Genomic DNA, 23,489 nt, shown 5'->3' on the forward strand with positions numbered 1-23,489 from the left:
CTCATTCCCAGATATGAATACCCTTTTAGGTCATAAACAACTTAGGTCCTAGTTACTTAAAAGGGTTGACCAGGAAGTCTACAAGCTTGGGTGGTGTAAAAATAATAAACAAGCTATGCTCACCTGTGTCAGTTCTTTGCAGCTCCTGGTTTTCCACTGGTCACTACTTCTTCCTGTTTCCTATGACGTGCCAACCCCACAGGTACTGCCCCATAAGTGACTAATTGGCCAAGAGAGGCAGTTCTTGTGGGGTTGGCAGGTCACAGGAGTGGCAACTGCAGGGGGCTGCGTTAGTTGAGTATGGCTTGTTCATTATTTTTACACCACCCCCAAGCTTTAGATTTCTTTTTCCCGGACAACCCATTTGAAGATCTACTGAAGCCCCATGGGGGAAGATTTATCAAAACCTGTGCAAAGGAAAAGTTGCCCAGTTGCCCATAGCAACCAATCAGATTGCTTCTTAATTTTTGCAAAGGCCTTGTTAAATATGAAATATGCTATGGGCTACTAGGCAACTTTTCCTCTGGACAGGTTTTGATAAATCTCCCCCTATGTTTTCTGTCCTTTAAGATCAACAGGTGTGAATAGTTTTTCCATATACATCCACCATAACACACTTGGACCCAGAGCCTTCTGTTATGCAGCCCCTATTCTCTAGACTAAAGACCTGGATCTATTAAACAGATTTCTTCCTTAGATGAAGTTAAACAAGACCCAGAATACACCTGCTTGTTTTGGCAAATGACACCCTTGTCCTCTACCCAGGACAAAATAACTGACAGATCAGGTTACACCTGGACTGCCCTTTGAACCCCTAGTCAGATAAAAAAAAAAAAAAAGACATATTATTTGATTAATTTTCTTTTATATCGCTGCATTTTTCAGATACTTGCTCCTCTGTAATCACTGATGTGGCAAAATGTTCATCACACAGGAGTGCTTCTGTCTTATCAAAGCCCTTCACCCAATCCAGCTGTTGGTCCAATGTGTGCCAGTTGGGGATCACTGTTAATCCGTATTCATTATTTCAGCTTGCTAGTTGATGTTTTATTTATATATCCACATGTGAACACAGGTCCTGATCAAAGGCAATATCAAATATTTGGTAATTATTATGTAAATATTCTAATAAAGAGTTATTATTACCCAGTTCTGGGAGAACTGCCAAGAAGAGATCATTATATCAGTATCATTGGCATCTCAGGGGTAACAAACTTGTATTACCTTTGTAGTTTTCAGAACAAGTAGAATAGTTCGGCACTGCTTACTTCTGCATACATTGAGGAGTATTAAGTTAGGTGTAGAAGGATAACTGTCTATTGTAGTTCAGTGGTGCTCAGACGTCATGCAGCAGTTAACAATTCTTATCTCAAAGACCAAAGGAAAAACGTCGGGGGCCCTCCTAATCTTCTTTCTTGAGCTTTATTGTACATACTCACAAATTACAAACATGTAACGGGATGGACGGGTCCAGGGGAGGTACAGTAGGCGACAGCGGCCGTTGTTTCGCACTGCTGTTGTGCTTCGTCGGGCCTAGAGGCCCGACGAAGCACAACAGCAGTGCGAAACAACGGCCGCTGTCGCCTATTGTACCCCCCCTGGACCCGTCCATCCCGTTACATGTTTTTAATTTGTGAGTATGTAAAATAAAGCTCAAGAAAGAAGATTAGGTGAGTTGCCGACATTTTTCCTTTGGTCTTTGAGATAAGAAAAAGAAGAAAAAAACTTTTCATTTTTCACCCCAGCTTCCATCCATAACAAATAAGTAAATAACAATAGGTTTTATTGAGTTTAGAAATATCAGTAGATGGTAGTACAAGCACTTTCTAATGCTAATAGCGATGTGTGTTATAGATCAGTCGGTGCTATGAGCTATGTACAGTATCAGCATTAACAGGAGAATCTATACTTTTCTTGTTTCTAGGTAAATCTTACACTTGATCTAGGAGAGTTATTTAAAGTGAGGCTGGGCATCGAGAGCTGGCATGGAGACCTGGGCCGCTTATCCTTGTGCCACTTAAAAATGCAGAATACGAGAACCTTGGATACATTTAACCAGTCAATAAATAAAACACTTCCTCTTTCATTAAGTGGAGACAGATGGATTGAAATCCCGGTAGAATGGCCTCTTAGAGCCTTCCTCTCTGGTATGTTCACAGCAAACTATTATGTGCTTCATTCTAGTCTGACATTCTAGCTATAGTGGCATATGTAAATGATAAACAGAAAAGGATGTCTATAGTGTGCTAGCAATTGGGGTGATATACATAATATTCATGTACAATTGGTAGGTAGATAGATAGATAGATAGACTTATCCAGGAAAGCAGAACTCCACAGAAAATATGCACGGGTGCCCACTGCTGATAAACTGGGTCAGGGATCCAATAGAATACTGGAGGAAGAAGCCGTGGCACTTCAATTGTTAACCATTATGGTATATTGACATTTTCAGGCTTGAAATAATAAAGAAAAAAGCTAAATTAATCAGTAAAACCAAACTACATGACACAAGTCACGCTGCTATGGCTGCTCCTGCAACACAAAATACAGCAGAAATCTGCAAATAACATGTATGTGAGCACTGAGTATATGGAATATTTTTGTTAACAAATATTTTTTATTCATCTTTATCCTCTTAAGGATGCAGGGCGTATCTGTACGCCCTGCGCCCAGTCCCGGTGTTTAAAACAGGGTCACGCTGTGACCCCGCATCACACCGGGTCGGTCCCGGCTGCTAATGACAGCCGGGACCCTGGGCTAATAGCGCAGCACAGATCGTTGTGCCGCGCGCTATTAACCCTTCAGACGTGGCGATCAAAGTTGATCGCCGTGTCGAAAACTAAAGTAAAAGCTTCCCGGCAGCTCAGTCGGGCGATGTCCCGATCAGCTAGGACGCGGAGGCCCCCTTACCTTGCTCCGTCGCCTCCGAGCTACAGGCTTGAACAATCAACCCACTATTACGCTGATCCTTGCAAAGCTATGGATTTTCAGGAATCAGGATAAAAGATCAGTGTGTGCAGGGTTATAGGACCCTATGGGAGCTATAACACTGCAAAAAAAAGTGAAAGAACCTAAGAAAGGTCATTTAAAGGTCATTTAACCCCTTCACTAATAAAAGTTTGAATCACCCCCCTTTTCCCATAAAAAAAAACTGTGTAAATAAAAATAAACATATGTGGTATCGCTGCGTGCATAAATGTGCAAACTATAAAAATATATCATTAATTAAACCGCACGGTCAATGGCGTACGTGCAAAAAAATTCCAAAATCCCAAATAGTGTATTTTTGGTCACTTTTTATATCATAACAAAATGAATAAAAAGCAATCAAAAAGTCCGATCAATGCAAACAGTGGCGTTGCTAGGGTTGGTGTCACCCGGTGCGGTAGAAAATGGTGTCACCCCCATACCTACCCCCTTCCCCCAGAAAGTTTTTAGCCTGTTGTGACAGACACCACTGTTGTAGTGCATTGTGAGAAATTCCAGTATAATAATCAGATATACCAGTTGCCACAGAATAGGAAAGTGTTAAAGAAGTTTTCACCATTGAAATATACAGCTCCCAGAATTACTTAAAGGGGTACTCCACTGGAAAACATTTACTTTTATATCAACTGGTGCCAGAAAGTTAAGCAGATTTTTTAATTACTTCTATTTAAAATCTTAATACTTACAGTACTTATAAGCTGGTGTATGCTCCACAGGAAGTTGTGTAGTTCTTTCCAGTCTGACCACAGTGCTATTTGCTGACACCTCTGTCCATGTCAGGAACTGTCCAGAGCAGGATAGGTTTGCTATGGGGATTTGCTCCTACTATGGACAGTTCTTGACATGGACAGAGGTGTCAGCACAAAGCACTGTGGTCAGACAGAAAATAAATTAAAAAAGAAAATAACTTCCTGTGAATCGCTTATACAGCAGCTAATAAGTACTGGAAGGATTAAGATTTTTAAATAGAAGTAATTTACAAATCTGTTTAACTTTGTAGCACCAGCTGATTAAATTTTTTTTTTCCAGTAGAGTACCCCTTTGAGCAGTGGTGAGGTTATGCTGGGAGTTGTAGTTTCACTGACCTAACTGTAGAACGGACAAGTGACTACAGGACACAGAGAGGAGAATGTACAATGACATCAGTGACTACCGGTGACGTCTTCTCTATATAGTCTTTCCTTATCTAATTCAGATGGTACATACCGCCAGGACTTGTTCCAGCTAAAACTTCTCTCTGCAGAATGTGACGCCCAGATGTCTCCTCACTATGTCAGCACATTCTCATCCTCTATATGAAAACAATTATTATTATAAACCTGCCAGACACTGTATCCTCTAAATATAATACTACTATACACCATACCCACTGAATATAAAGCTACCACACACTGTACATTCTGAATATTATACCAACACATACTGTACCCTCTGAATATAAATCTGCCACATACTGTACCCCTGAATATAAATCTGCCACATACTGTACCCCTGAATATAATACTATCACATACTGTACCCTCTGAATATAAATCTGCCACATACTGTACCCCTGAATATAATACTATCACATACTGTACACTCTGAATATAAATCTGCCACATACTGTACCCCTGCATATAATACCGCCATACACTGTACCCTCTGAATATAATACTACCACACACTGTACATTCTGAATATAATACCAACACATACTGTACCCTCTGAATATAAATCTGCCACATACTGTACCCCTGAATATAATACCGCCACACACTATACCCTCTGAATATAATACTACCACAAACTGCGCCCTCTGAATATAATACTACCACAAACTGCGCCCTCTGAAAATAAATCTGCCACATACTGTACCCTCTGTATATAAATCTGCCACATACTGTACCCTCTGAATATAAATCTGCCACATACTGTACCCTCTGAATATAAATCTGCCACATACTGTACCCCTGAATATAAATCTGCCACATACTGTACCCTCTGAATATAATACTACCACCCACTGCACCCTCTGAATATAATACTTAGAGATGAGCAAACCACAGTAAATTCAACTCGTCACAAACTTCTCTGCTCGGCAGTTGATGACTTTTCCTGCATAAATTAGTTCAGCTTTCAGGTGCTCCCGTGGGCTGGAAAAGGTGGATACAGACCTAGGAGACTCTTTCCTAGGAATGTATCCACCTTTTTCAGCCCACCGGAGCACCTGAAGGCTGAACTAATTTACGCAGGATAAGTCATCAACTGCCGAGCTGAAAAGTTCGTGACGAATCGAATTTACTGTAAGTTCGCTCATCTCTAATAATACTACCACAAACTGCGCCCTCTGAATATAACGTTCCCATACAGTGCACCATCTGAATATAATACCACAACCAAAGTAACACCCCTCAACATCCATTAGCTGATGCTATTACCACGGGAGGGGGGTATTGGTGGTGTTGCTAGTGGATGATGGGGGTGCTACTACTGGGGAGGTGTTGCTGGAGGATGATGAGGGTGCTACTGGCCATCCCCCCTGGCAGTATCACCCTCATCATCCATCGGCAGGATCATCCTCCTGGCAGGAGCACCTCCATCATCCACCATCAGGATATGTTGATGGAGGTGCTGCTGGGGGGGGGGGGTTGCTGGTAGATGATGAGGGTGCTACTGCCAGGGGGGGAGCATTAGGTAGGCAGCAGTTCCCCCACATTAGGTAGGTCGCAGTTTCCCCACATTAGTTAGCATCTATTCCCCACATTAGGCAGCATAGATTCCCCACATTTGGTACCAGTTCCCCCACATTAGGTAGGTACCAGTTACCCCACATTAGGTAGCAATTTCCCCACATTAGGTAGCACAGATTCCCCACATTAGGTAGCAATTTCCCCACATTAGCTAGCACAGATTCCCCACATAAGGTAGCATAGACTCCCCACATTTGGTAGCACAGATTCCCCACATTAGGTAGCATAGACTCCCCACATTTGGTAGCACAGATTCCCCACATTAGGTAGCAATTTCCCCACATTAGCTAGCACAGATTCCCCACATAAGGTAGCATAGACTCCCCACATTTGGTAGCACAGATTCCCCACATTAGGTAGCATAGACTCCCCACATTTGGTAGTAGTTTCCCCACATTAGGCCGCAGGTTCCCTTGCAGGTTCCCCACAATGGGTCAGAGTTTCCCCACAATAGTTCCCTGGTTATACCTCCCCCCCCCCCCCCCCCCCCCCCCCACACACACACACAAAAAAAAAAAAAACACATACAACACAGAGAGACAAACACACACACACACACACACAGTCAGAGAGACACACACTCACAGACAGACAGACACACACACAGAGTCGCACAAACACACACACACAGAGTCACACACACACACACACAGAGTCACACACACACACTCAGAGAGTCACACAAACACACACAGTCACATACACACAGTCACAGACAAGCATAGATAGAGACAGAGAGACAGACATACAAACTCACCCATCCAGCGCAGCGCTCCTTCTCACCGGGCGCCGTGCGAGTGACGTAACTCACGTCCTCCTGCGCGGCCATGCGGTGTGACGTCAGGCCGGCGCAGACGTTGGAGCGGAGGACGGGCACAGTGCTGGTGAAGGTGAGGGGGGGTGTGATGATGGTCGGGCGCACAGTGAAGGTGAAAGAAGGGGTTTGCTGACGGACGGGCGCACCGCACACACAGCGCAGGGGGGTGCTGACGGATGGGAGGCCGGTCGGGCACAGATGAGGGGGGTGTCTGTGTAGCTGGGGAGGGGGAGGGGAGGGGTGCTGCGGAGCGTCTTGGTGTCACCCCATTGGGTTGGTGTCACCCGGTGCGGGCCGCACCCCCCGCACCCGGGTCGCAACGCCACTGAATGCAAAAATCATACCAATAAAAACTTCAGAATACGGTGCAAAAAATGAGCCCTCATACCGGCCCAACATGGAAAAATAAAAAAGTTATAGGGGTCAGAAGATGACAATTTTAAAGGTATAAATTTTCCTGCATGTAGTTATGATTTTTTTCAAAAGTACGACAAAATCAAACCTATATACGTAGGGTATCATTTTAACCGTTTGGACCTACAGAATAAAGATAAAGTGTCATTTTTACTGAAAAACGCACTGCGTAGAAATGAAATTTTTTCTTCAATTTTGTCACACAATGAATTTCTTTCGTGTTTCGCCGTGGATTTTTGGGTAAAATTAATAATGTCACTGCAAAGTAGAATTGGTGGCTCAAAAAATATGCCATCATATGGAATTATATGTGCAAAATTGAAAGCGTTATGATTTTTAGAAGGTGATGAGGAAAAAATGAAAATGCAAAAACTGAAAAAGGCTGAGTCCTTAAGGGGTTAAAACAGGAAATTCAATAAGGCAAATGGTGTTCTTTTTACGAATTAGAACAATAATAGTACAAACATAGCCTCGTTTTAGTCACATAGTGAAGCTTATGTATATTATTAAAGTGATACACACTAGGTATCTACTGGCATTAATTATTGAGTACGGTATATGGAATATTTTGAATTGCATTACATTATTAGTTTACAACTGCTCTGAGCTCAATTCCAGAGCTCAAATCCACCACATTTTATGTGGGGACATTAGTAAATTTGTAAAAAAATTTAAAAAAATCGAAACTGTCTGGGGCACACACCTTCTTTGTCAGACATGCCCCTTTTCTTGGTGGACATGCCCCTTTTTCGGATTTTCTGAATAAAATGGAGAGTTTGTCAGGTTTATGGGATTTTTTGGTCACAAATTCTGGTACATGAAGTGTGCAACACAATTTGGGCACAAAACCCAAGAAAAAAAAACATTCAGAATCACATTAGTAAGTGACCCCACATTGTGGCAAGATAAAAACCTGACAGATAGATAAATAAATAGAAACATACAGAGATCGGGAGAGATGTAAAATCAGTTTTTTTGTTGTTGTTAGTCTTTTTTTCACAGTTGTTAAAGGGGTACTCCATTGAAAAACTTTTATTTTTAAATCAACTGGTGCCAGAAAGTTAAACAGATTTGTAAATTACTTCTATTAAAAAATCTTAATCCTTCCTGTACTTATTAGCTGCTGAATACTACAGTGGAAATTATTTTCCATTTGAAACACAGAGCTGTCTGCTGACATTACGAGCACAGTGCTCTCTGCTGACATCTCTGTCCATTTTAGGAATTGTCCAGAACAGCATATGTTTGCTATGGGGATTTCCTTTTACTCTGGATAGTTCCTAAAATGGACAGAGATGTCAGCAGAGAGCACTGTGCTCATGATGTCAGCAGACAGCTCTGTGTTTCAAATGGAAAATACTGTAGTATTCAGCAGCTAATAAGTACAGGAAGGATTAAGATTTTTTAATAGAAATAATTTACAAATCTGTTTAACTTTCTGGCACCAGTTGATTTAAAAAAAAAAAAAAGTTTTTCACCGGAGTACCCCTTTAAGCAAGCAGTTTTTGTGCAAAATTCATAAAAATTTGCACACTTCTTCATACATTTTGCTTAAAAAATTCACCATGGATAGAGAGTGTATGTGATGCATATAATTTTGTGCAATTGAAGAAATTACTAACAATAATTTACTCTAAAACACATGCTAATAAGAAATCGCGCCCCCAAGAAGAGAAAAATCTACACTGTAGAGCGGAGAAACTAAATTTGCTATCTATTGTTTTGAGCCGCAGCCATGTGAGAGATAATAGTAGATTGATTATCTTCTAATACTTCAACCCTGTCTCCAGTATGTTTAATATCCGCCTTGTCATCGGAACGTTCCTTGGACATGTCAGACAGTTCTTGCTTTAATGAAGACAAGGCCTGGTCATAGCTTTTTTTTTTTTTTAAATCATTAGAGAGTCGAATAGAGTCCATAGCTTGTGCTTGGTCACACAGATCAACACTACAGAGCAAGGTCCGCTAAAAAGTCAGATAAAGATTTCATATATTTATCTAAATTCTGGTGACTTTTATGGTCATTTTTGGTGTGAAAGCTCAATGGTGGACATTGTTGTTTAAAGGAGAACTGTCATTAGAGTCACCGCACTAACCTGCTGCTACAGGCAGGTAGTGTGGGTGACACTGATGACAACCATACTCACGTGTCCGATCCGTGCTTTCATGGTCCCAGTATCTTCATCTGTTTCCTCCGTTTGGCCTGCTCTCTAGGCCTGCTTGCAGCAGGGCCCAGCAGATAGACTACAGCGGTGAGGTCACTGAGCCCCACCCGTGACCCAGGAATGCCAGCCGAACGGAGGAAACAGATGAAGATACCAGGACAATGGAGGCATGGATCGCAGACACGTGAGTATGGTTGTCTATAGTGTCACCCACACTATCTGCCTGTAGCAGCAGGTTAGTGCAGTGACACTGATGACAGTTTTCCGAGCCATTAGCCATTCCAGGCAAGGGGCGACTCAGTTGTCTCCCAATGCAAGTGCCCTACACATGATGCCTTTACTTGTGTTGCTTCTTGTTTGTAATTTAGAAAATGTTGGGTAAAACTGATTTACAATATTCGGCAGCTAATGCATATCATATATTTGCTATTCACTCTTGATAGATCTGCCCCATAATGTGTGAGCTAAATAGTCCTGCTAAATAGAGAGGATTACATCCACGAGGCTAAGCAGCTTTTATCAGTTTCTAATCCAACCGTTAAATATACGGTGGAGCTTAACCCCTTAACGACCAAGGACGTATATATACGTCCTTGGCTGGCCCCCGCGATATAACGCGGGTCGGTCCTGGCATGTATCTGAAGCCGGGACCCAGGGCAAATAGCGCGCGGCAGCGATCGCGGTGCCGTGCGCTATTAACCCTAAAATGAAAGTGAAAGCTGCCCGGCTGCTCAGTGGGGCTGATCAGGACCACCGCAGTGAAAATACGGTGTCCCGATCAGCTGGGACATGAGCGGTGGTCCTCTTACCTTCCTCCGGCGTGTCCCTTCAGCGATTGATTGCTCCGAGCCTGAGATGCAGGCTTGAGCAATCGACCGCCGATAACACAGATCACTGTAAAGCTATGGCTTTGCAATGAACAGTGCTGGCAATCAGTGTGTGCAGGGCTATAGGTCCCTATGGGAGCTATAACACTGCAAAAAAAAGTGTAAAAAAGAAAAGTTAATAAATGGGATTTAACCCTTTCCTTAATAAAAGTTCAAATCACCCCCCTTTTCCCATAAAAAAAAAACACCATGTGAATAAAAATAAATATAAACATATGTGGTATCACCGCGTGCGTAAATGTCCAAACTATAAAAATATATAATTTATTAAACCGCACGGTCAATGGCGTACGCGCAAAGAAATTCCAAATTCCAAAATAACGTATTTTTGGTCGCATTTTATATCATGAAAAAATTAATAAAAAGCAATCAAAAAGTCCGATCAATACAATACAAAATGGTACCGCTAAAAATGTCAGATCACGGCGCAAAAAATTAGCCCTCATAACGCCCCATATGCAGAAAAATAAAAAAGTTATAGGGGTCAGAAGATGACAATTTTAAACGTATAAATTTCAATGCATGTAGTTATGATTTTTTCCAGAAGTACGGCAAAATCAAACCGATATAAGTAGGGTATCATTTTAATCGTATGGACCTACAGAATAAAGATCAGGTGTCAATTTTACTGAAAAATGTACTGCATAGAAACGAAAGCCCCCAAAATTTACAAAATGGCGTTTTTTTCTTCAATTTCATCGCACAATGATTTTTTTTTCTGTTTCGCTGTAGATTTTTGGGTAAAATGACTGATGTCACTGCAAAGTAGAATTGGTGGCGCAAAAAATAAGCAATCATATGGATTTTTAGGTGCAAAATTTAAAGGGTTATGATTTTTAAAAGGTGAGGAGGAAAAAACGAAAGTGCAAAAATCAAAAAACTCTCAGTCCTTAGGGGGTTAAAGAACTTCTAAAGGACAGCTTTCTGAATGGAGTATAAATAATGTCCATAACAAAACCCAATACACCTCTGTTTTATTATTTGAACACCCCCCTGGCCGCCCTATCATTTCAGGTATTAACTCTCTTACTTCAAATTTGTCTGAATATATCGATATCATTTTACAACGATATTATATCCTATTACCATCATATACAAGGGACACATCAGATTTCATTAAAACTATACTCACTATTCCTTGGCAATCTCATTATCTGTTTCTCGCCATTAATGTAACATCACTTTACACCATCGTTGACCACATTTTCTGGAATTAGATCCCAACATGCCACCTATACAACGAAATTTCATTCTAGAAGGTATACGATTTATTCTACACCATAATTATTTTGAATTTAATGGCCGCATATACAAACAAGAATGTGGCACTGCGATGAGATCGCATTTCGCACCAAGTTTAGCAAACTTATTTATGGGCCTTTATGAAAAATTATTTTTATCATATTTTTATCGTATGGGGTGGCACAAAAGAGGAACTAGAAACCTTTGTAAAAGATATTAACACTAACACATGGAACCTGGAATTCACTAGCAATATATTTTTTAACGCTAGTGCACACTATCAGAAGTGGCTGCTAAATATCCCATACGGACAGTTTAAAAGAATTAGATGGAACTGACTGCACAAAAAAAGAAATATATATGGAACAAAGTAAAACCTTGGTTTCAATATTCAAAAGGAAAGACTTCCCGAAATCCATAGTCACAAATGCCAGACAGAAAGCAGCTACACTGGACTATCAAACCTGTCTACTGCCTAAAGAAAAAATCTCCACAAATATTAATGATCATTTTAAAATTAATTTTATCACCAACTATAGCTTGGATCTTAAGACAATTAGACAGATACTGTCCAAACACTGGGGTATCCTAATGTTAGATCCCTATTTAAAAGGTATAATTCCAACCAAACCGAATATTACGTTCCGTAAATCCAAATTCCTAGCCCCAAGTAACTGAAACAAGCAACCAAACAGAGTACAAGCCATTCTTTTTTACCTGTTCTTTTAAATGTAACACTACTTCTTGTAAGTGCTGCGTAAATTTAAATAATGCAAAAAAAAAATTTAAGTCCACAGTCACTGGGGAAATTTTTCAGATAAAGTCTTTTATGAATTGCAGCACTTCATATGTTATTTATCTTATGGAATGCCAGTGCGGACTCCAATATGTCTGCCGCACCATTCAACCATTCAGATGTCACATAAACAAGCACCGTGCTAATGTCACCAACGTCTATATGTTACACAGCGTATCCAGACATGCAGCAGAATATTATAACTGTGACTTTGGCGCATTCAAATATTATCCCATTGAACATATATCCAGAAATATTAATCAATGTTTTAACTCTCTCAAAAAGAGAGAGAACTATTGGATTTATCTTTTAAAAACATTGGTTCTGTTTGGTCTTAATGAATATATTGAGAACATACACTGAAAATTCCTCCCTTCCTAGAAATGTTTCTATTAAAACTTTCTCCCCTCTTCCTTCCCCATATATTTAACAGCTATAATATTTACATTATTATAATATGCTGCTATTTTGTTTCAGAACTTATGCATTTCCTCATATTAGTATTGCTGTTCTATTTGCCCTTTGCTGCTTTATTTCCCTAGTGTACTTAATGCAGGTTTATATATTTATATATCAGACCATTCACCATTGCTATATATGCTTGAATATTACATCTATTTTCTCCCAGTACCGGCTTCATGTCCGCCGGTCTCCTTAATTTAAGTAAGTATTTTCATTAATCAGATCATTCACCACCATTATACACACTAGATTATTCTGCATCCCATTCTCCTAGGTGCCGATTCTCCGTTCACCGACATTTAGAGTTACTGTTACTGTCACTTCCATTCTCTCTATTTATACCATTACCACAACTCACTTTTTATGTATATGTGTATATATATATATATATATATATATATATATATATATAGAACTAGCGAACAAGCACACCCTTGCTTGGCCTATGTGCCTTTTTTCCACCAATATCTTCTAAGCTTTTAATTCCCCTTTCCCTCAATATTAATATTACACCTAAATAGTAATATTTACCAATAGATGCACTTCATAGATTTCCAGCCCTAAAGCTTCGCTTCTATATAATTAGTGCGTTCCTCCATTCCTTCAGTTGCTAGTCTAATCGTTCTGTCATTTGCCGTTATCCCATCGGCATGCGCTTACCAGTAAGACATAGGGTTTTTTCTATAGTAAACATCATCTGACGTTACGTGTACTCAGGTAGAAAACAGACATGGTGCACATCTACAATCTTGCACAATGATCCATTTGCTTCTCAGCATAATTTCAAAAACTAACAGGTTGTTAGTATATACGTTTTGATCAAAAAGTACAAAGCCCACTCTCCATGTCAAGGCCACCTATTTAGAGTGGGTCCCTAACGTCCCTAACATAAAATGGCGAAGCACTGGGCGGCGACACCACCGCTGCGACACCAGAGCCCACAGGGGGAACGACCCACTGGCAGAGCGGCCCCAACGCCACTCAAACCAGTCCATGGGTCGCACCTACCCGCAGACACGGCGCCACGGCAGCAAAGGACGCCGCACAGCACCACACCAGTGTGAACAGGATGTTATAGCTCACTTACCATGCTCTCCCAGTCAGACTGGGAGGCTGCCAGAAAAGAAAAGGCCCATGTGTAGCTAACTACTACTTATATAGGGTTGGGCTGAGGGGGTGGGGAAGAGTGCAGACAACATGTTCAAACAAAAATAAAAAATAAATCCTCTGACGTTACGTCCATTCTTTTCATTCATTACAATCATTCAATGTGGCCACTATCATTCTGACGTCATCACGTCCATCAGATCTCATTCATAAAAACCGTCCTTACTATGTTTACACATGCTCTCAGTTTCATACATATTATATGCTTTCACATCTCTAAACATAATGATTTGAAACCAAGCCCTTACTGATGATCTACATGGATCTATAATTTTAGCTATATTGCACTTTCTTTTATACGATCATCTAAACCTGAAGATGTGTTTTATTTATAAACTGTCCGGAAGAATTTAAGTGAGATCACATGAGGGTTGTATTATATAACCGTGCATTTTTTCTTACATAATGCTTTGCAAGAAACTGTCTATTTTAATAATTTTTATAGTATTTATTAATGTGTTTATATAATTAGGATTATGACCTTTTGTTTTATTATTATTTGTATGTTTTATTTCTTTATGCATGTACTCTGTCTGGCAAACCACGCCCCCATTTTCCTGCCTTTGGTGGTCTTTTTTGAATATATATAGAAGCTATGCACTTGACATGCCTTACACCTGCAATTGATAAGGGTAGGATAGTACCCGAAACGCGTCTTGCTTATGGATGTACATGCAGACTGTCTTTCTATTAAAGTACGGTTTTGCTAATTCAGTTAGTCACTCTTTCTTCATATAGAATAGCGCCATCCTTTAGAGTCCCGTTTTTATTTTCTTCATGCTGAGATTTGACTGGGGGTGTATCTGTTATGTATAATTATACAGTATAAACTTTTAAACAGTAAACTATTTAACCTCTTAAGGATGAAAGGCATACAGGTATGCCCCTGCATCCTGGTACTTAAGGACCAAGGGCATACCTGTACGCCTTTACCATTACCAAAGTTTGAAGCATGCTCACAGACGATAGGGAAGATGCCTGGTATTAACCCTTTAGACACCGCAATCAAAGTTGATTGCAACATCTAAATGCGGTATCTAACTTTTGCCAGTACCTCAAAGGAGCTGATCGGGACATCCACGGCGAAATCGCGGGTCCCGATCAGCTGAGAGGACAGCACGAGTGCCCTTACCTACCTCCTCACTGTCCAATCCGTGCCATGGCAGGCTAGAGCAGCCAAAGCATTGAACAGTGTATGCAATGCAAGATTGCATGTTATAGCCCCCTGTGGGGACTAAAAAAAAGAAAGTGTAAAAAAGAGCTCCCCTTTTCCAATTTTTTTTATAAAATACAGCCGCGTGCGTAAATGTCCGAACTATTGAATTATGAGGTTAATTAAATTGCACGGTTGATGGCGTACACGTAAAAAAAAGTCAAAAATTGCCCATTTTTGGTCTCTTCATATATCATAATTTTTTTTTTATAAAGAGCAAACAAAAAGTCCCATCAAAACAAAAACCAATACCAATAAAAACTACAGACCACAGCACAAAAAGGGAGAAAAAAAGGTTATAGGGGGCAGAAGAGGACAATTATCAGCATACTAATTTTGGTGCATGTAGTTTACATTTTTACAAATAACACCTATATAAATTGGGTATCCTTGTAATCATATGGACCTACAGAACAAAGATAAGGGGGGAGATTTATCAAACTCTGTCTAGAGGAAGAGTTGCTGAGTTGCCCATAGCAACCAAACAGATCGCATCTTTCATTTCTGAAAAGGCCTCTGAAAAACAAAAGAAGCAATCTGATTGGTTGCTTTGGGCGACTCAGCAATTTTCCTCTAGACAGGTTTTGATAAATCTTCCCCAAGGTGTCATTTTTACTGAAAAGTGCACTGTGTAGAAACAGAAGCCCCAAAAATTACAAAATAGCGTTGTTTTTTTAATTTCACATAATGTTTTTGTTTCTAATTTTTGTTATTAAATAAGTGATTTCATTACAAATAACAATTGGTGAGTCAAAAAAACAAGCCCTTACTGTATATGGGTCTGTAGGTACAAAATTTAAAGCACTATGGCTTTTAGAAGGAGGAAAAAAACTAAAGTGCAAAAACTAAAATTTGCCTGGTCCTTTAGGGGTTAAAAATGAAGCTGTACAGTACATCTTCACTTCCTGGAGACTGTCAGGTGACCTGGTACTGTTCAGCTGCCAAGTGCTGCTCCATCTATGCAGTCAATACATGGAAAAAGTGTGTATCTGCAAAGGGGCTGCCCCAGGAAAATGTTATTATTAAAAAGTAAAAATGCAATCACTCTGAAATGACGGCGGATAAGTTCAATATACTGCATGACTAGTGCACAAAACTCAAAACCAAATACTTGGTGAAATTTCATCTTATTTTCCCTTAGTCTCCTTTAGAGCTGGTGAATTGCAAATAGCCACACTCTGTCATCGATAGGAAAGTGCCTGTATACAGCTGAAATGATTACTAAACATCAACTTATAAAAGAGCGCTTCACTGCTATCTACAGATATTACATCAAAACAATAAGCAAACAAAAGCTAAGCTCACAATACAAATCAATGCGTGTGGTAGAAACTTTTTAATGGAAAACTGTCATTGCTCAGACGATGAAACTTTCATAAACCCTGAGATCAAGTGATCCGGCTGAGTGGCAGCTCTGTGCTTTGATGAACAGTATTGATTCGATGTCCATGAAAGACATGAAAGTCACTGGGTCTCAAGAGTGTTTGTCTTAGGCAGATAGACTCACACCTGTCAGAGAGTCTCCAAATATACCAGAACTGTGCACTGGCTGTGGATAGCTTCCCAGTGCTGCTTCATACCTGTCAGCCACCCCTGATTTATTGGTTCTTGGACATGTTACTGACAGACTTCTCCCTGACACCATTTTGTAGTTCTGTTACTGTTTATTTTATGTCTTGTGTATAGCTACACCTTCTAGGACTATATTTAACCCCTTAAGGACCAGGCCATTTTACACCTTAGGACCAGAGCGTTTTTTGAACATCTGACCACTGTCACTTTAAGCATTAATAACTCTGGAATGCTTTTACCTATCATTCTGATTCCGAGATTGTTTTTTCGTGACATATTCTACTTTATGTTATTAGTAAAATTATGTTGATACTTGCATCATTTCTTAGTGAAAAATTCCAAAATTTGATGAAAAAATTGAAAATGTAGCATTTTTCTAACTTTGAAGCTCTCTTCTTGTAAGGAAAATGGATATTCCAAATAATTTTTTTTATTTACATATACAATATGTCCACTTTATGTTTGCATCATAAAATTGACGTGTTTTTACTTTTAGAAGACACCAGAGGGCTTCAAAGTTCAGCAGCAATTTTCCAATTTTTCACAAAATTTCCAAAATCACAATTTTTCAGGGACCAGTTCAGGTTTGAAGTGGATTTGAAGGGTCTTCATATTAGAAATACCCCACAAATGACCCCATTATAAAAACTGCACCCCCCCCCCCCCAAAGTATTCAAAATGACATTCAGTCAGCATTTTAACCCTTTAGGTGTTTCACAGGAATAGCAGCAAAGTGTAGGAGAAAATTCACAATCTTCATTTTTTACACTCGCATGTTCTTGTAGACCCAATTTTTGAATTTTTACAAGGGGTAAAAGGAGAAAATGTATACTTACATTTGTAGCCCAATTTCTCTCGAGTATGCACATACCTCATATGTCTATGTAAATTGTTCGACGGGCGCAGTAGAGGGCTCAGAAGCGAAGGAGCGACAAGGGGATTTTGGAGAGTACGTTTTTCTGAAATAGTTTTTGGGGGGCATGTTGCATTTAGGAAGCCCCTATGGTGCCAGAACAGGAAAAAAAACACATGGCATACCATTTTGGAAACTAGACCCCTTGAGGAATGTAACATGGAATAAAGTGAGCCTTAATACCCCACAGGTGTTTCACGACTTTTGCATATGTAAAAAAATAAAAACAAAATTTCACTAAAATGTGTGTTTCCCCCCAAATTTCACATTTATGCAAGGGTTAATAGCAGAAAATACCCCCCAAAATTTGTAACCCTATCTCTTCTGAGTATGGAGGTACCCCATAAGTTGACCTGAAGTGCACTACGGGCAAACTACAATGCTCAGAAGAGAAGGAGTCATATTTGGCTTTTTGAGAGCAAATTTTGCTCGGGGGCATGTCGCATTTAGGAAGCCCCTATGGTACCAGGACAGCAAAAAATACCCACATGGCATACCATTTTGGAAAGTAGACCCCTTAAGGAACGTAACAAGGAATAAAGTGAGCCTTAATACCCCACAGGGGTTTCACGACTTTTGCATACGTAAAAAAAATATTTTTTTTTCACTAAAATGTGTGTTTCCCCCCCAAATGTCACATTTTTGCAAGGGTTAATAGCAGAAAATACCCCCCAAAATTTGTAACCCCATCTCTTCTGAGTATGGAGGTACCCCATAAGTTGACCTGATGCGCAATACGGGCGAACTACAATGCTCAGAAGAGAAGGAGTCATATTTGGCTTTTTGAGTGCAAATTTTGCTCGGGGGGCATGTCGCATTTAGGAAGCCCCTATGGTGCCAGGACAGCAAAATAACCCCCACATGGCATACCATTTTGGAAACTAGACCCCTTGAGGAACGTAACAAGGGATACAGTGAGCATTTACCCCCCACTGGTGTCTGTCAGATCTTTGGAACAGTGGGCTGTACAAAATGCTTAATTTGCACAGCCCACTGTTCCAAAGATCTGTCAGACACCAGTGGGGTGTAAATTCTCACTGCACCCCTCATTACATTCCGTGAGGGGTGTAGTTTCCGAAATGGGGTCACATGTGCTTTGTTTTTGTTTTTTTGCGTTTGTGAAAACCGCTGTAACAATCAGCCACCCCTGTGCAAATCAGCGTTTTTCCCTTTTACCTCTTGTCAAAATGAAAGGTATGGGGCAACACCAGCATGTTAGTGTAAAAAATTTTTTTTTTACACTAACATACTGGTGTAGACCCCAACTTCACCTTTTCATAAGGGGTGAAAGGAGAAAAAGCCCCCCAAAATTTGTTAGGCAATTTCTCCCGAGTACAGCGATACCCCGTATGTGACCCTAAACTGTTGCCTTGAAATACGACAGGGCTCCAAAGTGAGAGCGCCATGCGCATTTGAGGGATTTGCATAGGGGTGGACATATTGGGGTATTCTATGTCAGTGATTCCCAAACAGGGTGCCTCCAGCTGTTGCAAAACTCCCAGCATGCCTGGACAGTCAACGGCTGTCCGGCAATACTGGGAGTTGTTGTTTTGCAACAGCTGGAGGCTCCATTTTGGAAACAGTGACGTACCTGATGTTTTTCATTTTTATTGGGGAGGGGGGGCTGTGTAGGGGTATGTGTATATGTAGTGTTTTTTACTTTTTATTTTATTTTGTGTTAGTGTAGTGTATTGTTTTTAGGGTACAGTCACACGGGCGGGGAATTACAGCGAGTTTCCCCTGTACCCTGTACATTCACAGGGGGGGGGGGGGACCTCCAGCTGTTGCAAAACTACAACTCCCAGCATGCACAGTCTATCAGTGCATGCTGGTAGTTATAGTTTTGCAACAGCTGGAGGCACACGGGTTGGGAAACACTGAGTTAGGAAACAGACAATGCTTCCCAACCAGTGTGCCTCCAGTTGTTGCAAAACCACAACTCCCAAACATTCTCAGGCATGCTTGAAGTAGTAGTTCGGCAACATCTTTAGAGCCAGATGTTGCCGAACTACAACTCCCAGCATGCTTGGATTTGTAGTTTTGTAACATCTGGAGGACTACAGTTTTCAGACCACTAATACAGTGGTTCCCAATCTGTGCCCTTCCAGATGTTGCAAAACTACAACTCCCAGTATGCCAAAACTGTCCAGGCATGCTGGGAGTTGTAGTTCTGCAACATCTGAAGGGCCAGATGTTACAGAACTACAACTCCCAGCAGGCCTGGACAGTAAGGGCATGCTGAGGATGTGTAGTTTTGCAACATCTGGAAGGGCACAGTGGTCCCAAAACTGCGGACCTCCAGATGTTGCAAAACTGCAACTCCCAGCATGCCCAGACGCCAAGGGCTGTATGGGCATGCTGGGAGTTGTAGTATACAGGGTCCCAATACAGCAATGCATGTCGCTTTACGGCGACATGCATTGCTGTTAAGGGCCCGACCGCGGCTGAAGAGGAACTCACCTGTCGCCGCCGCCGTCTTCATCACCGGGATCCGGGTCTTCAGGGACGAGGTACCGGGGCCGGTCTCCCGCCGCGTCCTCCGGTCTTCCTCCCGTCCTCTCCGGACTTCCAGGGGCCGGGCAGGGCAGGAGGAAGTAACCGGCCCCCCGCCCTGCGATTGGTGGGTTAACTAACCGACGGATCGCAGGGGATAGGAGGAGGTGGCAGGCTTGCCACCTCACTTCTAGCCTCCAGCATGATCCTGGCTGTCTATGACAACTGGGATCATGCAAAATTACCGGGCGGTCGGGTGCCAGAGACCCGATCAGCCCGGTATCGCCGCAGATCGCAAGGGCGATTTCCCTTGCGATTTGCGGCGATCGCTGACATGGGGGGCCTACATTGCCCCCTCGGCATTTGCCCTGGATGCCTGCTGAAGCATTTCAACAGGCATACGATTCCGATCTCTGCCCGGCGAGCGGCAGGGACCGGAAAACACCATGACGTTTTGGAACGTCATTGGTCCTTAAAGCCCAGGGTGTCATGACGTTCCACAACGTCATTGGTCCTTAAGAGGTTAATAGCTTCTATTCTGGGAAAACATTAACTGTTAATATACTGTATACACCTCTTGTCCTTTAGATGCCTCTCATTTCTATGTATTACTTTGTTGTACAATATTCGCATGGCAGTACTATTATGCTATAGTGGCAGTTCATAGAAAGTAATAATGAATGCACTCATCCAATGTGGCAACTTGCTAGAAGAACTTTTATTCTTAAAAGAAGCAAATGTACAGCGGGTAGAATCAGGAAGCAACTTCACGGCAACAGACTGTTTCCCGCCCCCAAATGCACTTTCTCAGGCCGCTTTTCAGCGCTTGGGGCAGGAAACAGTCTGTTGCCACAAGGTTGCTCCCTGATTCTACCCACTGTACGTTTGCTGCTTCTTCTAGCAAGTTGCCATATTGGGTGAGTGCATTCATTATTCCTTTCTATGAACTGCCACTTCTGTATAGACTTTGTCTGTTGAATAGCTCCCCCATATACGATCCTCCACAAGTGCCTCACCGCATTGCTGACTGTGCGGTGCCGGACTACCTCTACATTGTGTGACTATTATGCTATAGCAAGATATTAATATGAGAGATTCCAGACTACCTATATAAAACATACCTGAGTATCTGAACATTGATGTGAATGATGATCTACATGACAAGTCTTAGGCTTAGTTCACATGCTGTGAAATTCACACTAAGGGTCCGTGTACATGCTAAGATTTTATTGTGGGACAGCAGCATGTTTCCTGCTGCGAGACTGAATCAGGACAGGCTCTTCGTAAACAGATTTTGGGCAGCAAAATTTCCACTGCGGAGAATACGTTGTGGAGAGCCCATCCTGATTCAAACTTGCAGCGGAAAACACGCTGCTGTCCCGCAATAAAATCTGCCCGTGTGAATGAGCCCTAAGGCCGCATTCACATGGCGGAAAATCCGCCTACCTGCATAAATTCTGCATGCACATTGTTTCAGTGCAAAATTCTGCAGTTTTTAAACACATGCGGAATCGGTGTGGAATTCCTGCAGAATTCGTGTAGAAATTTCTTCACGGATTCCACATGATTCCGTATCTCAGTATAGATTTTATTCAACTGAACAGTATTAGTTTGTGCAGATTCCACACAAATTCTGCACAAATACGTAAGAATATAGGACCAGACATATTTTTCCGGACAACGGAAAAAAGAATTTCAGCTGCAGAATTCTGCACACGGAAATTCTGCTGTGTGGATGAAATTGAGGAATCCCATTATAGTTAATGGGCAATAAATTAAGGCAGAATTCTACACGGAAAATTCACGCAGAATTCCGTGCGGAATTTCTGTCGTGTGAACGCAGCCTAAGGGGGAAAAATCTGCACAGGAATAAAAGTGTATTGTGGCTGCGACATGCTCATTACGGTGTAGAAAATAAACTCTGCAGCACAATACATAAGTAACACATGCGGATTTAGCTGCAGAATTGCTGAGGATTTGCTGTGCAGCAAAGGAAAGATCAAGGGCACAATTTTTCCACTGGATTTGGACATACTCTAAATAGACAGTGCTTAGGTGGACATGGGTGCACATCTGAATAGCTTATGCTAGTCAGCACATTAATAAGTTATATCAGTTCCTTAGTTCTAAAATATGCTAAGACGATTTTTCCACACAATAGTATCTTGTATTCATATCGAGCATTCATCTAGGTTGTGCGTAAATTTAATAGACTCCCTAAAGAAGTGAATAAATGAGCGGGACTCACCTGTAGATAAAGTTCAACTTAAATTTTTATTGCGGTTTCAAGGATTTAGGGTACGTCCACACGCAAGAATTTTTGCAGTGTATTTAGCTGTGGATCCACTGGTGAAGGCCCCGCTCTATGCTGGCTTTACATGTACCTGCTGGTAGCGGCAATACGCCGCTACGAGCAGACACACTGCAGCGATGTGCATGGCATACTCGCACATCGCGGCAGCCCTCCCTGCTCTGAGCTAGGCAGAGAGCTCCCGCGATATGGGAGTATACTGCGACTAGCACATCACAGTGTGTCTGCTGGTAGCAGTGTATTGCCACTACGAGCAGGCACATGTAAAGCCAGCAAAGAGCGGGCCTTCACCAGCGGATCTGCAGCGTAAAATACGCTGAAAATCCGCACGTGTGAACGTACCCTAACAGAGCAAAGGTGCAGAGCAAACAGCACTTTGATCATTTAGTGGCACTCACCAGCTTCAATTGTTAACAGTATAATATAGTCTGAGAAAGACATTATGATGCTGTGCTGTGAAAAAGTATTTGTGTCGTTCCTAATTTTTAAAAATTATTATTTTTTTGCTCGTTTATCACACATAAGTGGCCTTCACTTTGTCAGGTAGGGACTATTTAAAGGAAATATCCAGCCATAACAACTTATCCCCTATTCACAGAATAGGGGATAAGTGTTTAATCACGTGGGGTCCCCTGTGATCTCCTGCATAAGGCCCCGGCTCTGCCGTGGCTCTCCTGTGCAGGAGGCGTGTGTCCGACACGCCCCCTCCGTGTAGTTCTTTGGGAGAGGCAGCATTCGTTGCTCCCCGCCTCTCCTACAGAGCAGTATGGGGAGGTCACTGAGGTCAACGCTATGCGCATTAGCCGCTCGCATTGAGCGGCAATGTCGGGACTCATTTGAGAAATCGCCGGGGGTCCCAGTGGTCGGATCCCCCGCGATCAAACACTTATCCCCTATCCTGTGGATAGGACATAAGTTGTTATGGCTGCAGTTGTCCTTTAAATGGGCACTGTCAGATTCTAAAACTATGTATATGATGTACATCTTGGCAAAACATTAACCTTTCCAATTCTACTTCATAAGAAAATGTTATTTCCTTTTAATAGAAATCATGGCTTATAAAATCATGGCTTTGTCCAAACTGAAGCACAGGCATGGACAATGTCAAGTAAGTGAGGATGGGCTAGCACTCTGATAGTACTCCTCTGTGCTCTTTCCTCTCTGATAGTACTCCTTTGTACTCTCTCCTGTCTGATAGCACTCCTCTGTGCTCTCTACTGTCTGATAGTACTCCTCTGTGCTCTCTCTCCTGTCTGATAGGACTCCTCTGTGCTCTCTCCGGTCTGATAGTACTCCTCTGTGCTCTCTCCTGTCT

General features: G+C 41.6%; 1 protein-coding gene across 4 annotated transcripts in view; it reads left to right on the forward strand.

Annotated features, from left to right (window-relative positions):
* The window catches only part of LOC130274080 (lipoxygenase homology domain-containing protein 1-like), a 316,463-nt gene that overhangs the window by 194,408 nt on the left and 98,566 nt on the right, over nucleotides 1–23,489 (forward strand). For all 4 annotated transcript variants that reach the window (XM_056521934.1, XM_056521930.1, XM_056521931.1 and 1 more), the window contains one exon: nucleotides 1,925–2,147. In XM_056521934.1, the coding sequence (XP_056377909.1) occupies nucleotides 1,925–2,147 (223 nt within the window). The remainder of the gene's footprint in view (nucleotides 1–1,924; nucleotides 2,148–23,489) is intronic.

The sequence above is a fragment of the Hyla sarda genome, chromosome 5 (genome assembly GCF_029499605.1).
Source record: "Hyla sarda isolate aHylSar1 chromosome 5, aHylSar1.hap1, whole genome shotgun sequence".
Lineage (NCBI taxonomy): Eukaryota > Metazoa > Chordata > Amphibia > Anura > Hylidae > Hyla > Hyla sarda.